This window comes from Nuphar pumila, chromosome 2 (genome assembly GCF_984573655.1).
Source record: "Nuphar pumila chromosome 2, dmNupPumi1.hap1.1, whole genome shotgun sequence".
Classification (NCBI taxonomy): Eukaryota; Viridiplantae; Streptophyta; class Magnoliopsida; order Nymphaeales; family Nymphaeaceae; genus Nuphar; species Nuphar pumila.
The window spans coordinates 77,234,606-77,256,936 of NC_143250.1; the positions used below are offsets into that span (position 1 = coordinate 77,234,606).

Here is a 22,331-nt window from a genome sequence, read left to right on the forward strand (position 1 = left end):
CTGTGTAGTTATACACTGCCGGTCCCAAGCCCGGATAAAGGAGGAGGGTTGCGGTAGGCCTGTGACAGCCAGCATAAAAACTTTGTCATATCCTATGAAAATGAACCAATATGAGAATTTCGTTGGGGCGTTCCCTACTGAGCGACGCGCTGCACTCTCTAGGCCCGGAGGCAGTGATAAATGTGCAAGGGTTGCTAGGTCGTCGCCCAGAAGCGACGCGTCACACCAGCGCCCGGGTGTGGTGTCAAATAGGCAAGGGTTCCCTCACTTTGTTGGACGGGTGGGGGTAAAGAAGTTAGTCCAAGACCATAAAATTAGGTTAGCCACTTGGAACATAGGGTCTTTAACTGGTAAGTTGGTAGAGTTAGTAGATGTTATGTGTAGGAGAAAGATTGATATTTTATGTCTTCAAGAGACCAAATGGGTAGGTGAGAAAGCTAAAGTGATAGAACCTTGGGGATATAAGATTTGGTATACAGGAATAAATAGGAATAGGAATGGAGTAGGGATTGTTATGAGTCGTCAGTTTATAGATAATGTAGTTGAGGTCCATAGGAAGGGTGATAGAATTTTACTTATTAAATTAGTATTAGGTAAGGATATTATTAATATTATTAGTGTTTATGCACCTCAAGTAGGTTTAGATGATTCCATTAAGCATCAATTTTGGGAAGATTTAGATGGAGTAGTACAAGAGACATCTTATGGAGAAAAGCTTTTCATCGGCGGTGACCTTAATGGACATGTAGGCATTAGTAGGGATGGATTTGAGAATATCCATGGAGGCTATGGTATAGGAGAAATAAATAAAAGTGGAGAAAGGATTTTAGATTTTTGTTTGTCCTATGATATGATCTTAGCAAACACTTGGTTTAGGAAGAGGGAGTCTCACCTAGTAACATTTAAAAGTGGGGTTAATACGAGTCAGATAGATTTTTTCCTACTTAGAAAGAGAGATAGGGGTTGTTGCATCGATTGTAAGGTTATACCAGGAGAAAGTGTAGCTACACAACATAGAGTCTTAATTTTAGATCTTAGAATTAGACAATGCCGCAAAAGGGATAGACATAGGATAGATCCTAGAATTAAGTGGTGGGCACTGAAAGGAGCTAAACAAGGAATGTTTGTAGAGCAGGTAGTTAAGGAAGTTGATTGGTGTCTCGAGGAGGATTTAGAATCAATGTGGACTAAGATAGCGGGTGGTATGAGAAAAGTAGCTAAGGAGGTATTGGGTGAGTCTAAAGGCGGTGCACCACTAGGTAAGGATACATCATGGTGGAACGAGGATGTCAAATTAGCTATTAAGGTTAAAAGAGAGTGTTATAGAAATCTAAGTAAGAGTCGTGATAATGAGAATTTGGAGAAGTATATGATAGCAAAGAAGGAAGCTAAAAAAGTTGTTCGAAACGCGAGGGCTAAGGTATATAAGGAGGTTTATGACAAGTTGGATACCAAAGAAGGCGAGAAGGATATTTATAGGCTTGCAAAGATGAGAGATAGGAAATCGAAGGATTTGGGTATGGTTAGATGTATCAAAGATGAAATGCAAAGGGTTTTAGTCAAAGATGAGGAGATTAAGGAGAGATGGAAAGATTATTTTGACAAGCTATTTAATGATAGTCATGCTCAAGATCTTGGAGACTTCTCCATTCCTTTTCATGAGATAAATCGTGACTTCATGCGCAAGATTCAAAAGAAAGAAATTGCAGAGGCTTTGAAGAAAATGAAATCAAGAAGGGCAGTTGGCCCAGATGGTATACCTATCGAGGCTTGGAAATGCTTGGGAGAGAAAGGTTTAGAATGGTTGACAAATCTTTTTAACTTGATTTGGCGAACAAATAAGATGCCTAATGAGTGGAGGAAGAGTACTTTGGTGCCTTTATATAAGAATAAGGGTGATATACAAGATTGCACAAACTATCGTGGTATAAAACTCATGAGTCATACTATGAAACTTTGGGAGAGGGTGATTGAGTCTAGGTTGAGGAAGGTTGTCATGATATCGGAGAATCAATTTGGTTTTATGCCTGGAAGATCAACTATGGAAGCTATACATCTTCTTAGACAACTTATTGAAAGATATAGAGAGAGGAACAAAGATTTGCATATGGTTTTTATTGATTTAGAGAAGGCATACGATAGAGTACCTAGGGACGTTCTCTGGTGGACAATGATGAAGAAAGGTGTTTCTCTCAAGTACATTAGTATAATTAAAGATATGTATGAAGGAGTAGTAACCAATGTCTGCACTTGTGGAGGGGTGACAACCAATTTTCCGATAACGGTTGGGTTACATCAAGGATCTGCTTTAAGCCCTTTCCTATTTGCGATAGTGATGGATGAGCTTACGAGATCAATTCAAGAAAATGTACCGTGGTGTATGTTGTTTGCTGATGATATTGTTTTGATTGATGAGTCTAGAGCTGGGGTTAATGCTAAGTTAGAATTATGGAGACAGACATTGGAAGCTAGAGGTTTTAAGTTGAGTAAGAGTAAGACTGAATATATGGAATGTCGGTTTAGTAAGCAACGAAGTAGTGATGGGAGTGTAGTGAAGCTTGGTGAGCAAGATATACCGGTGAATGATTATTTTAAATATTTGGGATCCATCATTCAAAAGTATGGAGAAATTGATGGAGATGTAAATCATAGGATAAAGGTTGGGTGGATGAAATGGAAAAGTGCTACTGGAGTGCTGTGCGATCGTAGAATGCCATTGCGGTTGAAGGGAAAGTTTTATAGGACGACTATTAGACCCGCTTTACTATATGGTACGGAATGTTGGGCTGCCAAGAGACATCATATTCAAAAAATGAGTGTGGCTGAGATGCGGATGCTTAGATGGATGTGTGGAAATACAATAAAAGATAAGATTCGGAACGAAGAGATACGTAAGAAGGTAGGTGTTGCACCCATTGAAAATAAGATGCGAGAGAATCGTTTACGGTGGTTTGGACATATTCGGCGAAGGCCTAATGATGCTCCAGTTAGAAGGTTGGAGAAATGGGAAAATATATTAGTTAAAAGAGGTCGGGGTAGGCCTAGGAAGACTTGGATGGAGATGATAGGAAAGGATATGAATGCTTTGAACCTCACCGAGGACATGGCGTTGGATAGAAATGATTGGAGGAAAAGGATTCATGTGGAAGACCCAAAATGAATTTCTTTTTTGGTTCATATCGCTGACCCCAATTGTTTTGGGATGAAGGCGTAGTTGTTGTTGTTGTTGTTGTTTATTTGTATTTTCTATATTTTTTGTATTTTTTTGAAATAAAACTCTAAAACTATGGGAAAATAAGGGATTTAAAACTATTTTTTTGTATTTTTTTGAGAAATATTTACAAAAGGGGTTTTATGAGAATTCGGGGTTTTATCTTTTGATTTTTTTTTCCAGAAAGCAGGTTTTTGCTCCAGAGTTTGAGGAAATATTCAAGTTTTTAACCTCGAATCGAGAAATACAGAGTTGTGGATCCAACTGGATGCCAGGTGGACTGTCTGAGCCTTTCAGAAATTATTTTTGTAATTTCAATTTGAAAATTGGACAACGAGGCTCAGATTTGGATTTGGATAATGGATCCGGATCCGAAATTGAGTCAGATACAGAGAATGAATTTGATTGCAGTAAGTCTGAGAAATAAACTGGAATTTTGCTCAAAAATTGACTCAATTTACTCAGAAAATGAGGATCAGGGGCTAAAGGGGAATTTTTACAAAATTTTGAAAAATTTGGGATGTTTACATGAACCCCAAGCCCGTGTTCACCAAAATCGAACCTAGTCCTGCTGTTGCTGAACTTCATATGAGTAACTTGATGATGAAACAAAAAATTATTAGGATTATTACCTCATCATCATATATATTGTGTATGATATACTTTTCATATGCAATTATGCATTGTTATTTTTTATTAGTATAATTTACTTTTTTTATGCTTGACTTGTTTTCTTAATGTACTTAGCGTAGCCATAATATATTTAGGTTGATTTAGTCATGGTGTTATTTTTTTGAGGAGTAGCAATTATAAATTATTAATTTGATTTATTGCATGAATTTATGCATGATGAATTGATGATATGATAATTGCTTTTTATTTTTTTAGTGTTAACTTAAAACCTTTAAAATATATATATATATATATATACCCTCCCTGCATCCCTATAACCATTTTTTTAAAGTGCCGCATTGCTGCATCTGCGGTCGTATCCGCACCCTCACCCTCACCCTCACCTATGTGACATAGTTTTGCCGTTGTTGCTAGGATGACCATTATTAGGATTATTATTGCAATTGCTTCTATTATGAATTGACCCATATATCAAATGGATGTTGAGGATGCCTTTCTTAATGAAGATTTAATCGAAGAAGTATACATGGAGGCACCACTTGCTACAAGTGTCTCTGAAGTAAAAGCTCTTTACTTGAGTAAGGCTATTTATGGCTTGAAGCAAGCTCTGAAAACATAATATGATAGGTTTAATACCGTTATGCTTCATATTGGTTTTAAGACTTTGTTTGACTGACACATCTTTGTTTGTTATAGATTCTGATACATGTATTGTCATCTTGTTTCTGTATGTGGCCGATTTGATCATCACTGATGGAGACAAACAAGGAGTTGAAAATATTAAAATGCTTCTTAAAAACAATTTTGAAATGATTGATTTGGGTTTTCTAAGATATTTTCTAGGAATTGAACTAAGTCACACGAATTCGGCAAAGCAGGTGCCGCACCTGTGTTGTCGCGATGCGGGTGCGCGTGCACCACCCAGTGCATCCAACACGACCCTGGGTGCGTTGATCGCACCCAGGGTTATTTTCATCCAATTTTTGGACATAAATTTTTTTTTGCCCGATCAAAAGGGCTGCGAAAGAGGATTTTTGCCCTAATCCTCTTTCGCAGCTCTCCTCTCCCGCGCAGTTGTGCTCTCTCGCTCGCCTCCTCTCCTCCCAATGGCTCTCAGGGGAGCTCGACGTCACCTCCTCTCCCTCTTAGCAGACCTCCGACGACCGCCGACGTCAACCCCATCCGCAACCCCGACGACGCCCAGAGCCACCTCCTCCTCTCCTCTCAGGTAACCTCTTCCTCATCCCCTTCCTTCTTCTATCTTTTCCCAACCCTTCCCCCCTCGCTCTCTATCGCTCTCTTGTTGGGTCGACAGGGGAGGGGCCAAGCCCCCCTCCCTGCTCTCTCTGATTTCTAGGGAGGGGCCGAGCCCCCCTCCCTGCTCCCTCTGATTTCAGGGGAGGGGCGCTGCTTCCCTGTTTTCGGCAGGGGAGTGGACGAGCCCCCCTGCTCCCTTTGATTTCAGGGGATGGGCCGAGCCCCCCTCCCTGCTCCCTCTGATTTCAAGGGAGGGGTTGAACCCCTCCCTGCTTTCCTGTTTTCGTAGGGGAGGGGGGGTGAGCTCCTCCCTGCTCCCTGTTTTTCCGACAGTCAGGGGTAGGGCGAGGCCCCAACCCTTTCCCCCCTCCTCCTCGTTTTCCCTAGGCTCGGCCTGACAGACCGAGCCTACCCGTCAACCCTCCTTTGTGCGCTGGGAGCTAGATTCGATATTATAAATCTTGATTGTCTGCATAATTGATTTTAATATAATTTTTTGTGTTTTCAAGACAAAAATGCCAAATAAAGGGAAATGACTTGCGTCATCCTCACATGTGAGTTCTGCTGCTAGTTTTGTTGATAGTTGTAGTGGGAGTGATGATGTGGGGCCACTATGAGTACATGTAGATAAGCTTGCAAAAACTGAAGAAGGAGGTGGTGAAAACAAGAGATTTTGATGCATGCTATGTGAAGGAGATTTTATTGGGTCTTACACAAGAGCGAAGACTCATTTGTTGAAGATGCCAGGACATGGCATTTCAGGATGCAAAAAAGTTGATGAGGCAATGCGAAGACAATACAAGAAGAATATGAGAAGAGAAAGACAATGAGTGATTCTTGAGCAATTAGTGTGCCATTTGGAAGCCGCCAAGAAGATGATCAAAAACAGAAAAGTCAATGTAGGAGGTAGATGAACGATACAAGCAACATTCAATACATATGGAAGAACGGATATTGATAGAAAAGTAGGGAGATATTTTTATTCTAGTTCACTCCCATTTAATACAGCTAGAAATCCTTATTGGAAGGATTTAGTAACATCTTTGGCAAATTGTAATTTGAGTGGCTATATGCCTTTAAGCTTAGAAAAATTACGAACCACACTTCTTGAAGAAGAGAGGGCAAATGTGGAGAGATTGCTGGAGATTAAAAAATATTCATGAGAGCAAAATGAAGTTTCTATTGTTTCTGATGGATGAACAGATATTCAAAAGCGTCCACTGATCAATTTCATTGCTTGTTCGCTTAGTGGCCCAATATTCTTGAAAGCTGTTGATGCATATGAGGAATATAAAAATGCAGAGTATTTGAGGGGGTTGTTCGTAGAAGTCATAAAAGAAGTGAGTGATCATAAAGTAGTACAAATCATTACAGACAATACTCCAGTTTGTAAAAGTGCAGCATTGAGTTTGGAGAGTGAGTACTCTCATATTTTTTAGACTCCTTGTCTAGCAAACAGCTTAAATCTGGTCCTAAAGCGCATCTGCAACCCCAAAGAAGAAGAAAATTCACAAGCATATGCTTTATGTTCATGGATTGAAGATTTAGAAAGAAATGTCGAAAGCATTAAGAATTTTGTTGTTAACCACCATCGTGCTAATGTTATATTTAATAGGCATTCTGACCTGAAATTGTTGAAGGTTGCTGAAACACGTTTTGCATCCATCATTGCGATGGTGAAGATGATTAAAAAGTAAAGAATGCTTTAGTTAGCATGGTGACTGATGAAAATTAGACATTCTATCGTGCTGATGATGATATCAAGGCTCAAGAAATTAAGAAATTCATTGTTGATGATGAGTTTTGGGACAGAGTGGTATACTTCCTTCAATTTACGCAACCTATTTGGAAAATGTTAAGAGAAGTTGATAAGGATGAGCCCATGCTTCATAGAGTTTATGAAATGTGGGATAATATGATTGAAAAAATACAAGTTATAGTTTTCAAGCATGAATAAAAAAATCCTGCATTGGATGATTCAAATTTTTTTAACCATATTCATTTAATTTTAGTCAGAAGATGGAATAAGAGCAACACTCCTTTGCATTGCATGTCACATTCTCTTAATCCAAAATATTATGTAAATAAGTGGCGGGCACGTGGTATTGGTCGTGTCCCTCCAAATTTAGACCCAGAGCTATTAAGACATAAAAATATGTGTATGATAAGACATTTTTCAAAAACATATCTTCTAAATCAAATCACACAAGAGTTTGAAAAATTTTCATCTTCGAGATTATGTGGACCGATATTATTCGCAAGAGAGGATGATAATATAGATCCTATCACATGGTGGTCAACATTTGGATAAGAAACACCTCTTCTTCAACGTCTTGCATTAAGATTGCTACCGCAACCTACTAGTTTATCTTGTTGTGAAAGAAATTGGAATACATATTCTCAAATCCACAACATGAAGAGAAACAAACTCACCAGTAAACGTGCAGAGGATTTAGTATATATTCTTTCAAATCTTTGACTACTTTCGCGAATCAATGATGAATACATGTACTAATTTGCTCTCTTAGTTATTTGATTATTTTTTAGTTTTTCATTCAAATATACTTATATTGTATTTAACATTTTCAAATTGGGTTTGTAACGCAGACAAGGAACATTCAAATTTTGGGATGTAAACCCAGAAGAGTGTGACTTCGAGGGAGAGCATGATTTTAACATGACAAACATGGATTTATCTCAGCCCAGTATTCCTTCTAATGATGCATTTGATGATGAAGAAGAAAATTATTAAGATCCATTACTTCATCGTCATATACACTGTAGGATATACTTTTGGTATGTGATTTAGTTCTTTTCTACTTTACTTATTTGATTGATATTTAGGTTGATTTATGTAATTGATTTACTTATTTGATTGATATTTAGGTTGATATATTGCATGCATGATGAATGATATTATGACAATGTTAACTATTAAATTAACTGTTAAAATTTTAAAATTATATATATATATATATATATATATATATATATATATATATATATAATTTTTTACATTTTTGCCCTGTCGCAACCCCGCACCCAAGGTTTTTTAAAGTGCCGCACCCCCGCACCCAAGTTTTTTAAAGTGCCGCACCCAAGGTTTTTTAAAGTGCCGCACCCGCACCTGCACCCGCATCCATGCGACATAGGAATTGAAGTTACTTATTCCCCTAGAGGGTACTTGTTATCTCAATTTAAGTTTGCCTCCGATGTTGTTTTTAGGTCTGAAATTACGGATGATAAGAGAGTAGATACTCTCGAGGTTACTAACGCCAAGTTAAGGACTGATGATTGACAACAACAACAACAACTACGCCTTCATCCCAAAACAATTGGTGTCGGCGATATGAACCAAAAAAGAAAATCATTTTGGGTCTTCCGCATGAATCCTTCTCCTCCAATCATTTCTATCCAATGCCATGTCCTCGGTGAGGTTCAAAGCATTCATATCCTTTCCTATCATCTCCATCCAAGTCTTCTTAGGCCTTCCCCGACCTCTTTTAACTAATATATTTTTCCATTTCTCCATCCTTCTAACTGGATCATCATTAGGCCTTCGCCGAATATGTCCAAACCACCGTAAACGATTCTCTCATCTTATTTTCAATGGATGCAACACCTACCTTCTTACGTATCTCATCGTTTCAAATCTTATCTTTTATTGTATTTTCACACATCCATCTAAGCATACGCATCTCAGCTACACTCATTTTTTGAATATGATGTCTCTTGGCAGCCCAACATTCCGTACCATATAGTAAAGCGGGCCTAATTGTCGTCCTATAAAACTTTCTCTTCAACCGCAATGGCATTCTACGATCGCACAACACTCCAGTTGCACTTTTTCATTTCATCCACCCAACATTTATCCTATGATTTACATCTCCATCAATTTCTCCATACTTTTGAATGATAGATCCCAAATATTTGAAACAGTCATCCACCGATATTTCTTGCTCACCAAGCTTCACTACAATCCCATCACTACTTCGTTGCTTACTAAACCGACATTTCATATATTCTGTCTTACTCTTACTCAACTTAAAACTTCTTGCTTCCAATATCTGCCTCCATAATTCTAACTTAGCATTAACCCCAGCTCTAGACTCATCAATCAAAGCAATATCATCAGCAAACAACATACACCACGACACATTTTCTTGAATTGATCTCGTAAGCTCATCCATCACTATAGCAAATAGGAAAGGGCTTAAAGCAGATCCTTGATGTAACCCAACCGTTATAGGAAAATTGGTTGTCACCCCTCCACAAGTGCGGACATTGGTTACTACTCCTTCATACATATCTTTAATTATACTAATGTACTTGAGAGAAACACCTTTCTTCATCATTGTCCACCAGAGAATGTCCCTAGGTACTCTATCGTATGCCTTCTCTAAATCAATAAAAACTATATGCAAATCTTTGTTCCTCTCTTTATTTATCTCAATAAGTTGTCTAAGAAGATGTATAGCTTTCATAGTTAATCTTTCAGGCATAAAACCAAATTGATTCTCCGATATCATGACAATCTTCCTCAACCTAGACTCAATCACCCTCTTCCAAAGTTTCATAGTATGACTCATGAGTTTTATACCACGATAGTTTGTGCAATCTTGTATATCACCCTTATGCTTATATAGAAGCACCAAAGTACTCTTCTTCCACTCATTCGGCATCTTATTTATCCGCCAAATCTTGTTAAAAAGATTTGTCAACCATTCTAAACCTTTCTCACTCAAGCATTTCCAAGCCTCGATAGGTATACCATCTGGGCCAATTGCCCTTATTGACTTCATTTTCTTCAAAGCGTTTGCAATTTCTTTCTTTTGAATCTTGCGCATGAAGTCACGATTCATCTCATGAAAAGGAATAAAGAAGTCTCCAAGATCCTGAGCATGACTTCCATTAAATAGCTTATCAAAATAATCTTTCCATCTCTCCTTAATGTCCTCATTTTTGACTAAAACCCTTTGCGTTTCATCTTTGATACATCTAACCATACCCAGATCCCTTGATTTCCTATCTCTCATCTTTGCAAGCCTATAAATATCCTTCTCGCCCTCTTTGGTATCCAACTTGTCATAAACCTCTTTATATACCTTATTCCTCGCGTTCAAAACTACTTTTTTAGCTTCCTTCTTTGCTATCATATACTTCTCCAAATTCTCATTATCACGATTTTTACTTAGATTTCTATAACACTCTCTTTTAACCTTAATAGCTAATTTGACATCCTCGTTCCACCACGATGTATCCTTAGCTAGCGGTGCACCGCCTTTAGACTCACCCAATACCTCCTTAGCCACCTTTCTCATGCCACCCGCTATCTTATTCCACATAGATTCTGAATCCTCCTCGAGACACCAATCAACTTCCTTAACTACCTGCTCTACAAACATTCCTTGTTTAGCTCTTTTCAGTGCCCACCACTTAATTCTAGGATCTATCCTATGTCTATCCCTTTTGCGGCATTTTCTAATTCTAAGATCTAAAATTAAGACTCTATGTTGTGTAGCTACACTTTCTCTCGGTATAACCTTACAATCGATGCAACAACCCCTATCTCTCTTTTTAAGTAGGCAAAAATGTATCTGACTCATATTAACCCCACTTTTAAATGTTACTAGGTGAGACTCCCTCTTTCTAAACCAAGTGTTTGCTAAGATCATTTCATAGGACAAACCTAAATCTAAAATCCTTTCTCCACTTTTGTTTCTTTCTCCTATACCATAGCCTCCATGGATACTCTCAAATCCATCCCCCACTAATGCCTACATGTCCATTAAGGTCACCAAACAACAACAACAACAACTACGCCTTCATCCCAAAACAATTGGGGTCAGCGATATGAACCAAAAAAGAAATTCATTTTGGGTCTACCACATGAATCCTTTTCCTCCAATCATTTCTATCCAACGCCATGTCCTCGGTGAGATTCAAAGCATTCATATCCTTTCCTATCATCTCTATCCAAGTCTTCCTAGGCCTACCCCGACCTCTTTTAACTAATATATTTTCCCATTTCTCCAACCTTCTAACTGGAGCATCATTAGGCCTTCGCCGAATATGTCCATTAAGGTCACCGCCGCCGAAATTTTTTTCTTCATACGATATCCCTTGTACTACTCCATCTAAATCTTCCAAAAATTGACGCTTAATGAAATCATCTAAACCTACTTGAGGTGCATAAACACTAATAATATTAATAATATCCGTACCTAATACTAATTTAATAAGTAAAATCCTATCACCCTTCCTACGGACCTCAACTACATTATCTATAAACTCACGACTAATAACAATCCCTATTCCATTCCTATTCCTATTTATTCCTGTATACCAAATCTTATATCCCCAAGGTTCTATCACTTTTGCTTTCTCACCTACCCATTTGGTCTCTTGTAGACATAAAATATCCTTCTTTCTCCTACACATAACATATACTCTACCAGACTTTATGTTCCAAGTGGCTAACCTAATTTTATGGTCTTGAACTATCTTCTTTACCCTCACCTGTCCAACAAAGTGAGGGAACCCTTGCCTATTTGACACCACACCCGGACACCGGTGTGACACGTCGCTTCTGGGCGATGACCTAGCAACCCTTGCCCATTTATCACTGCCTCTGGGTCTATAGAGTACAACGCGTCGCTCAGTAGGGAACGCCCCAACGAAATTCTCATATTGGTTCATATTATGCTGGCTGTCACTGGCCTACCGCAACCCTCCTCCTTTATCCGGGCTTGGGACCGGCAGTGTATAACTAAACAATTATAAACAGTTAAGGACTGATGATTGAGATATTCTTAAGTACCTAACACCTTATTGACAATTGATTGAAACACTTTTTGACCTATCAATAACTAGACCAGACATAACACATGCTGTTCATACAACTAGTCAATTTCAACATGATGATTAGATACTTCAAACATTCTATTTTTAGAGGCATTTTTCAGTTTTCTTTGTCTATATTAGATTTAATTGTTTATATTGGTGCTTACATGGAAGGTGATCCCAATAATAGGCACTCAACCATGTTTTTTTACGTTTTTTAGTTCAATCCTTGATCTCGTGGAGGTGAATGAAGTAACAAAAGGTATAACTTTATCAACATAAGCCAAATACTGTGCCATGGCTACCACCGCGATGGAGGTAGTTTGGCTAAGAAGATTGTTGGCTGACATGGGGGGTTTGTCTAAAAGAAGTTTTGAAAATGTGTTATGACAACAAAAACACTTTACATCACCAACAATCATATGTTTCATGAGAGAACAAGCACATTGAGATGAATTGTCACTCCGTACGAGAGGAGTATCTTCAATGCAACATTGACTTGCCCTACATCATATAAGAGTACCAATTGGCAGACTTGTTCACCAAACCTTTCCCAACTCCTAGGTTTCACGTTCTTCTTAGCAAACTTTTGGTCATCATACCATAAGTTTGAGGGGTTGTGTTTAGATGTACATTCTGTATATTATATATATATATATATTATATGTCTATGTGTATACATACTTATCTATGTATATATGTATGTATATACATATATATTATTTTATTTCATTTAGAATAATTTATTTTTGCTTTTCTTTCCTATTTGTACAATATGCATGTTGTGTGCATTATAGCCACTAATAAAATCAATATTTTTAAATAGTGAGTGCTCTCTTGGTGTGTGCCTATTGTGCCTTTAATGGCCTTTTATGAGTGTGACCGTGTGGCCCTTTGTGCTTGTGCCTTTGGTGGCTGTTTTGGTGGACTATCGTGCTCGGTTGGTGGTGTTGGTTCTCACTTCTTTACATACACTACCATGTGCTTATACATTGAAAAAGTTGCTAAATTGGGGTATTTAAGCATTAAGGAATGTTAATATTGAAAGCTGCATTTATAGTTTTGTATATCTTTTTTGTTTGATACTTTTATTGTTTGGAGCTTGTGCTTGAAGTTGATGTGCAATTTGTTTCAGGGTATGGAACCATGAGGAGACTACGCTGCTAAACACTTTTGACAACCATGATTTCCGTGAGAAGGGCATTGCTAAACTTTGTCTTGTAAATGATCTGGATGATAGTTTGCTTCTTGTTGCTTCATGTAAGACCTGTTGCCAGTATGATATTTGTTTAAGGGTTGTAGTGGTTCAAATGAGCCACTTATCTCTGATTGTTTGTCCTATAAAAATAACTGCTGCTACTAATGATCAGGTGATGGGAATATTCGTATATGGAAAGATTATACTCAAAATGGTAGACAAAAGCTTGTGACAGCTTTCTCCTCTATTCAAGGCCATAGACCTGGTGCACGAAGCGTCAGTGCAGTTGTTGATTGGCAGCAGCTTACCGGTCACTTGGTAAATATCCTTATTCGTTTGCTTTCGTAATATGTGCATGTTGCCTATTTTGAGATGCATAGATTAGCAAATATTTTGGTATTGTTTGGCTTAAAAATGAATCGATTCATGTCCAGTATGCATCTGGGGAGATATCGTCCATTATGGTTTGGGATCTGGACAAAGAGCAGCGTATAAATGCAATTTCCTCTTTATCTGATAGTAGCATCTCTGCATTGGTAAGTTCAACCTTTTGCTTATTCAGGTCCTGGTTTCTTATTTCCTTTTTACCCTCTTCTTTCCAATTAGGGTCTGCTGATCTTAAGTGTGACTACATCCCTGAATCTATTGTTGTAAGGGACTTGATCAGATCCTTGTTTCTCTTTTATGTAAGTCATGAGGTTTCATTGTGTGTTAAATCCATCAAGCAATGAGAAAGAGATGGTCATTTGAGATTTCCCTGTTATTGACTTTGCACTTCTTAACTGTAGCGACACATTAGTGTGGAGTTACAACTTGCAAAGGAGTTAACTGTTTGTCCTTAAGTGAAATTTCTGATTTCCCTACCTTTTCAAAAATAATTATCATGCTCCTTATTTAGGAGCTTTGAGGAAAAGGAAAAAACAACACACTTGGATTTCAGAATTGTCTCTTGTTTTTTTTCTGATTCTTCCATTCTTCACCAGGACTGCAGAACTAAAATTGCCTTCATTCCTTTAGTACAGTTCCAGAATGTGTCCTATTTTCTAAAATTAAACAGTATCCTTCTAATAGCATTTAAAGAATTTGTTGCCTTTTTTCTATTTTATTTTTGTCCATAAACATTCTGAAATATTGGATGTCTCTTAAGAAATCTGAAACATATTTAAAAAATATAGAGAAACTAAATGCTACAATTTTTTAATATTTGTAGAAAACTCTTGGAAAATTTCTGAGTTATTTTTTCTTGCCTCTTGTTTTTGCATTGAAGATTAAAAGGGAGTTGTCGTGGACATGCTCTATTTTGTTTTTCAATAGTTTGGTCAACTTTTCCTTGTTATGTTTTATGCTTGTTCGGTGTCCATGTTTCAAGTCTCGATGTACAAATGTACCTTATTGCATCTATGTCTACCTTGTATCCTGAACAGAGAGAGACCTATTTGACAGGGACTCTCCAACTAGGTGCCGCACCCGCGTCGCACCCACACCCGCACCCGATCCTGATGCGGTCAACCTGACGGTCATTTATGTCCAACTTTTGGAGTTTTATATATATATATATATATATATATATATATATATATATATATATATATATATATATATATTTTGCGGCACCCCCACACCCAAGTTTTTTGAAAGTGCCGCACCCGCACCCGCACCCGCACCCATGTGACATAGAGAGAGACCATATTAACCATTGTATTTGTAATAGCTAATGTTAGAATGAGAGATACCATCAATTAGACACACATTTACATTATTGATTATGTATTGGTAACGAGTTTGGTACCTTACCCAACTTAGTGGTGCATTTTCTTTTTCCAATTTAGGCATAAATTGTGTATGTGCAAGGTGTACATCATGGCTTGAGCAGTATATTACAAGCTTAATGTGTCAAGAAATGAACTATTGTGCCAGTCTACACAAGACTGGTCTGTTAGAAAGGTCCTGGTGAAGTGTCTTGAAAGCTTTATGTGTCTATTTGGAGCCATATCTTGCAATCCTGTATGTGTAAACCTACTTTTGCACCTTGTTTGGCTTTTACCTGTAACAAAATATGCGAAAAAACAAATACAAAGTGCACACACACTATTACAGGCCCAATAAAGAACAAAACAAAAGCACTAAGGCACTGCAGAAGCACAAACTACATTTACAAGACTTCAAAGAGTCAAAACAATAACACAAGAACATAAAAAATATCATTTTTATTGAGTAGAATGCTTAGGAAAAGCATTAGTAACAAACGGGGTTTTTTACATAAACAAAAATATTATGGCAATAGTTGCACTGGATTTTCAATCGGTTTTCACTTATTACTTGAGTACCCCATTGCCATTTTTGTTGGAGTGTAAAACCCTGTGAAACTTTGATTTCTACCAGGATTACTGGAAGCGCCTAGCTAAAAGGGGAAGCACGCTTCGGAAGCGCGAAACGTCGCGCTTCCGAAGCGTGGGGGGAAGCATCCCCCTTTTTTGGGAAGCGCGCTTCCCTTTAATGGGGGACGCGCTTCCCTTTAATGGGGGACACACTTCCCTTTAATGGGAAGCGCGCTTCCCATCACGCTTCCCCCTCGCTTCCCCTGTTTTTTTCAATTTTTTTGTATTTTTTATTTTTATTTTTTTTGCTTCCCCCTCGCTTCCGAGACACTTCTTAGGTCGCTTCTGAGACGCTTCCTAGGTCGCTTCCGAGACACTTCTCGAATCGGTCCTAAGTGGTCCCACGCTTCCCCGCTTCCTAAAATTTTGAAAGTGCCTCGCTTCCCACTCCCGCTTTCCGTATCGCTTCCCGCTCCCGCTTCCTCAACTGACAACCATGATTTCTACCTTGATATAAATATTTAATTTTCGCGGATCCAACTTTGCGGTAAGTTGGGCGGGGGGGTTGTAAGGGGCAACACCCCCCCTATGCTGAAATTTTTTGGAGAGTAACTTTGTAATTTTACTCATAATAAATATTTTTTTACCTTAAATCTATTTTCTTGAGTGAAAAAATTGTAGAAATGCACTTTTTTTAACCTTAACCCACTTCTGTGGGTGAAAAAACGATGGAAATGCACTCTTGACGAAACCATGAAAGCCCTCTCCCCGGCACAAAGATCATTCTCCAAAATGGTCTTACGGCTCCTACGGTGCGTGAGAAGCTCTCTAGTATGTTCTAGACGAATGAAGGTTTTGACCCTCAAAAGCTCTTTTAAACCCCAAAAATATAAAGTATGAATTTCCATTTTTAAGTCCCCAGTCACTGTATCTTACGATACGTGTCGTATCATACAATACATGCAATACACCTATGATATGTATCGATCTCTTGCATCAATACGATACGTATGGTACTGATATGGTACAATATAAACAACATTGGTTAAAACTACAAAAAATGGAAAAAATTGAAAAAGTGGTATTTTCTCTCTATATATATAATCACTAGAAATATGGTCATTTTCAATGTTTTTTTTTTTACAAGTTCAACCATGTAGATGTGTTCAACATGGTAAATGTAATAGGAATCAACTATTGGATCATGTATTTTCGATGGAAAAATGTGATTTTTGAATGCTTGAATATTTATAAAGATTATGGGCCATTGGTTTTAAAGCCTTAAAAAAATCTTGTTTATGCATTGTAATCGGATGATTCAAGAGCTGGTTCTTATAAAACCAAGCTTGTAGATCACATCCGTACGGTTAGATTTAAGAGAAAAGAACAAAAAAGCTATGAAAATCATGGTTCACACTATAGTTCTCATATTCTAATGAGTATATATGTGTGTGTAGAAGGTGGCAGCTGGTAGCTGCTAACCACTTTTCTAACTAACTGCCTAGCTAACCAGGCTTTCGAACTGTCTTTCCGTGTTTTTCTTAAATCTGACCGTACATATGCATTCTACAGGATTGATTTTATAAGAATAGACTCTTGGATCATCTGATTTTTCTATTTTTTTTGTTTCTTTTATATTTTAAAACCTTAAAAAATGTTTCTTTATATTTTGGAAGAAAAATAATGCAAAACTTACTATTTTCTTAGTTTTTTTGTTATTTATACTTTTTACAAATTTTTAAACTCCCGAGATATTCAGATATTCCTGAGATTTATCTACTTTTGAAAATCTCTCCGAGAAATACCCTCGCTGAGAAATTACCTTTAACAATACAGGTGACTATGATATATATATATATATATATATATATATATATATATATATATATATATATATATATATATATATATATATCACCGGGCTATATTCTAGCTCAAGGCTGCCAGATTTTCTATTTTTGACAAACAATAATTCATGTCTGGGTTGATGGATCTCTAACACACTTGTTCTGTGGGTAATGTTTGTATATGCTTTTTTTTTTCCTACTTTGCTTAATGGTTAAAATCCTGCCCCCCTCCTAGGCTATCTAGGAACACGCCTACTGCATGGTACTGCTGGGCAGGTTTAGGTGTGAGGGTGCTAAGGCTGGTATTGTCTATTTGTTTTTTCTAACATTTAAAACATTTTTAATCATGTTTTGGTTGTGTATTTTTAAACATTCAAGTTTTCTTCTTATTTTTGTATTTTTATGTTATTTTAAATACTTATTCTCTTTTATGGGGGTCTGTAGGTGATGTAGCTAATCAGATATTTATTTAGATGGATTTGAATGATAGAAATGTAATTTTACTTTAATTGTTTAGCTTCGTTCATGAATTGTGTTTTTTAGCTCCAGTTATTTAACTACATAAAATGTGTTGACTATGTAATTTTTATTATTTTAGGAATTTATTGTATTTTTTATTATTTTTGTTATTAGTCTCGCCTAGGCATCGACTAGGTCTTATGGGGGAACTGGCGCCTAGGTGCCGATTAGCACCTTTAACTACATAGCTAGTTAGTATGCATTTACTTTTTTCTTTTCTCCCATGTATTTTAAATAGGAAATAGTTGACTGCTTTAACTATTTCTGGCTTTTGTGTAAGAATATCATTAGAAGTAAATGAAAAGCATCCTGGGTTGTAAATATAGGTAAGCAGTTTTTTCTCCTTTATTGTGTCTGAAATTCTTTTTTTTTAAATGTTTGCTTAACGAATACCATTTCTGTCCACCCTAGATCAAATCCAACTGGGTCGAATGTGTAAGTGGTATTTAAGGGTACAGGCTATGATTTTCTAACATTGGTCACTTACTCTAGGTTCAGCCAAACCTAAAGCATTCTATGGGTAAGATTCGTTCCAACTTCCAACTCATGTATCTAAGATCACTAACCTTGATTAGCATTAAGACACTTGAAATACTGCATTATTTTGAACCAGACTTAAGCATCATTGAGTTTTAACTTGACGCTAATATGAAACCACCTACTCATGGATCCGTCTAATTTGAACTCGTAATTACATTGTTTTGTACTCTTCATTTCACTATCACTTTTATTACCGTATTGCTGTGTGTATTTAAGGCTTATAGCTGCAGTTGTATGGAAGGTCTGGTGATGCAGTTTTTAATTGTTTGCAAAGATCTAATCCCATGTTTAATCCACCACTCTATCCTTTGTAATCACCGACCTCCACTCCTTGTGCTCTTGTGCTTGCACTGCTCACACCAAGTGTTGAAAATTCTGGCACCAGTTTGGATCCACCTGCATTGCTTTCACTTAATTAGGTGATGTGGTTTTTATTCTGCTTGCCATCTTATACAAATTTTTGCTGCTCTTTAAAATTAGTTTTCTCAGGATTTTACATTGTGTTCTATTGTATAGTCTGCTTCTCAAGTTTATGGAGGGCAATTAGCAGGAGGTTATGTGGATGGTTGTGTCAGATTATTTGATATGCGAACACCTGAAAAGTGAGTCATTTTCTTTATCTGGAATGCAGTAACCTCATGGATTAGTCTTTCCTGCAAAACTTTGGATGTGTACTTTCTTTTTCTATTATAAAGTATGTTCTGTTCTGTGACATTCTTATGAATTTATAAATCTTGTAGGCACATTTGTACAATGAAGCCACATTTACAAAGTGTTGAGAGAGTCGTGGGAATTAGTTTTCAACCTGGACTTGATCCTGTTAAGGTAATTACACCCAAGATTTTAGTGTGTATACCATCTGTTTGATATAGTTTATATTTGCACAGCCTTTTGGAGTCTCGCTCCTCTGAAATTGTTGAATAAAATGGCTGACTAATTCAGAGACTGTCACATGGGTGCGGGTGCGGGGGTGTGGCACTTTCAAAAAACTTGGGTGCGACAAAAATATAAAAAATATATATATATATATATATATATATATATATATATATATATATATATATATATATAAAGTCCAAAAGTTGGACATAAATGACCCTGGGTGCGTTGACTGCACCCAGGGTCAGGTTGACCGCATCGGGTGTGGGTGCGGGTGCGATGCGGGTGCGGCACCTAGTTGAAGAGTCCGTGACATAGTTCAGAGATAGATGCTGATGCAGCTTATACAATTTAGGAAACTTAAAAATGCATATTTTTTTCTTATGCATCTATTTTAGCTTGTGGATTCAGTTTTCTAGCTATGCCCTGAGGCTGTACCTTTATATTAACAGTTTCTATACAAGTTGTATATAGGCCCTCCAGATAAAAATATTCCTTATTATGAGGTAGATTAATTTCGTTGCCTACCATAACTTGTCTGATTAAATTCTTTTGTTGTGACTTACATTTCTAAATTTGTACCTGGTGGAACATATGTAAATGATGACCTTCTGGTGTGCACTTAATCTTTCTTCTGCTCCTGGTTTCACCTTTTTTCAGATTGTCAGTGCATCACAGGCTGGAGATATTCAGTTCCTGGATATAAGAAAGCACACAAATGCCTATCTTACTATTGAGGCCCACAGGAGATCTCTTACAGCCTTGGCTGTTCATCGTCATGCCCCTGTAATTGCTAGTGGCTCCGCTAAGCAAATCATAAAGGTTTTCAGCCTTGAAGGCGAACAGCTGAGTTTGATCCGCTATTGTCCATCTTTCATGGCCCAAAAGATAGGTCCTGTTAGTTGCCTCAGTTTCCATCCCTACAGAGTGCTCCTTGCTGCAGGCACTGGTGGCCCAACGGATGCTTGTGTTTCTATCTATGCAGATGAGAGCCTGCCAGCAAGATGAACATAATATAGTTCCATCCGTGAGACATAAACATCCTCCTTACCCTGCTGACATTGTGGGAAACACAAGTTCAGTAGGGAAGGCCACCATGCCCTGCTCCCTTCTATTTGACTGCATGCATCTTGAGCATGGGTGCCATCCAAGTGTGAGTGAAATCTATGACATTCGTTAGGCCTCCCAAGCATCATGTTCAGCAGGGTTTTACAACCGGAGGCATTGCAAATAATCCAGTACATAGGTAAAGATTGTAAATATTTGCATATTTTTCTCTCCCTGGTCCATTGATTTGTATCAGGAGCATGCCTGGGATCATTTTAAAATAATTGATGAGCTAGTGAAGATTGCCTGGAGAAACAGCCATGAGGAGGGTGGCTATTGCCAAGCATTGCAAGCTTTCAATATAAAACCTGCTTCCTGGCCTCCTTCCTCTAACCGGGTGTCATTTATGTTGCTTAAGATGTTGAATGGTTAGATCCATTCAATGCTGCTGAAAATGTCTGTGAACACTATTTTTCATTCTTTTTCTTTTTATCTCTTAGTTTTTGGTATTTGCCTACTCTTCTGGAGTAATTTCTTTCCCCAATCATTCCTACTTTGGGATTCTATCGGCTGTTGGACCTTGAACTTGAATGCAGACCAGCTGGTAGAGGCTACTGAAATGACTGCCGAATGGGTTTACCTGTGAGGATTGGAGGAAAGTGCCATGAGCTATTGCTGCCTTGGGCCTGGTCAGTGCGCCCAAAAGACGAGGACTCGTGCTTTGCTGGAGCTTTGCTTCTTTCTGAATTTGTACCATAAGCTTTTCAAATTCCTTGTAAATGATAATGTTATATATTTATTACAATTGTGAGAATGATTTGCAATAGATGTCCTGGAAGCTCTCTGAAAAATTTATTCTTTTCCTGTGTCCAGAGCAATGTTGTCACTATCCGCCTGCCGATATCGTGTCAGCAGAAAATCGATACTATACTAACCTGAATTGGCTATTTTTAATAAAATGTAAAAAATGCTTAAAATTAATTTTTAATATTAATTTAACGGTTTTAACACGTGTCATGTTCTGATTGGCACTAAACATTTTTTAGCTGATTCAGAACCATTCACTTGAGAATCGGTATCACCTAAATCGTTGGCCGATACCGATACTGACATTGGTCCAGAGTGGCCTGCCGGCCATTTTAGTCCCATCATTTTGATAATTTGGCGCATTCCATCTCTTTTGTTAACAATTTGCTCATTCTGTTAAATGGTATGACCTACATATTTCCTTGGTTCTGTGCACTGTGTTAGCATTCAGTCACGCTGGGCATTGTTCAACATTAACGCGTTCATCTCTCCTCCAATTGCTACCTTTATGGCTGTTGAATGCATGTGCGGATGTCAATCTAATCCCAGCATGAATGCAGAAAACGAGAAATGTTAGAGCTGTTGTGATGAGCGTGAAGAGTTTAAATAATTCTGCTGCAGGCTTGGTCTGTGTTATGCATCCTATCGTGGTGACATAATCTAGTTTTGATCAAAGGTCTTTTACCCTCCAAGGCCAATGCTTGTTGGTCGCTAAGGGATTATGAGATATCTCACACTGGATTTAGGGCATGTGTGCATGGCCTTGTGATTCCAAATTTTTTATATATTTTTGTGATATACAATCACAACAGAATCAAGGGGCATTGTAAACATGAAAAAGTTTCAGATTGTGATTGTTTTTGTGAAAGTTTTAAGCCTTATAGCTTGTGAAAGTTTGTTGGGCGTGACTTTATGATCAGCTTTCATAAGTTATAGATTGTCATATGAGAATACAAAAATCAATTATTTGACGTTCTTTAGTTTTGATAAAAATAATGATTTGGCATTTTGTTTTTTCTAAAGTGCTTTTACACGAAAATAAACATGAGAAAGTTTGACCTTGAAAATGTTTACCACTTCATACAACTTTGAGACACTTTAATCGGAAAATGATAGTACTGTATGATTAAATTGATACATTTTAAAAAATGATCCACACATTTAAAATCTGTTTGGTGCCCAATTTTAAAGGTACATAACTTTTTTAGGACCTTTTTACCCCTTGCATGTGC

At 37.5% G+C, this 22,331-nt stretch overlaps 1 protein-coding gene across 2 annotated transcripts in view; it reads left to right on the forward strand.

Annotated features, from left to right (window-relative positions):
• The window catches only part of LOC149845787 (regulatory-associated protein of TOR 1-like), a 95,083-nt gene extending 73,934 nt beyond the window's left edge, over positions 1-21,149 (forward strand). The window contains exons 18-24 of one of the 2 annotated variants that reach the window (XM_089996001.1): positions 13,080-13,204; positions 13,315-13,460; positions 13,577-13,678; positions 18,883-18,968; positions 19,107-19,191; positions 19,906-20,491; positions 20,793-21,149. In XM_089996001.1, the coding sequence (XP_089852127.1) occupies positions 13,080-13,204; positions 13,315-13,460; positions 13,577-13,678; positions 18,883-18,968; positions 19,107-19,191; positions 19,906-20,253 (892 nt within the window). In that variant the 3' untranslated portion in view covers positions 20,254-20,491; positions 20,793-21,149. The remainder of the gene's footprint in view (positions 1-13,079; positions 13,205-13,314; positions 13,461-13,576; positions 13,679-18,882; positions 18,969-19,106; positions 19,192-19,905; positions 20,492-20,792) is intronic. The other variant, XM_089996002.1, reaches the window with a different exon arrangement.
• Positions 21,150-22,331: the final 1,182 nt, after the last annotated feature.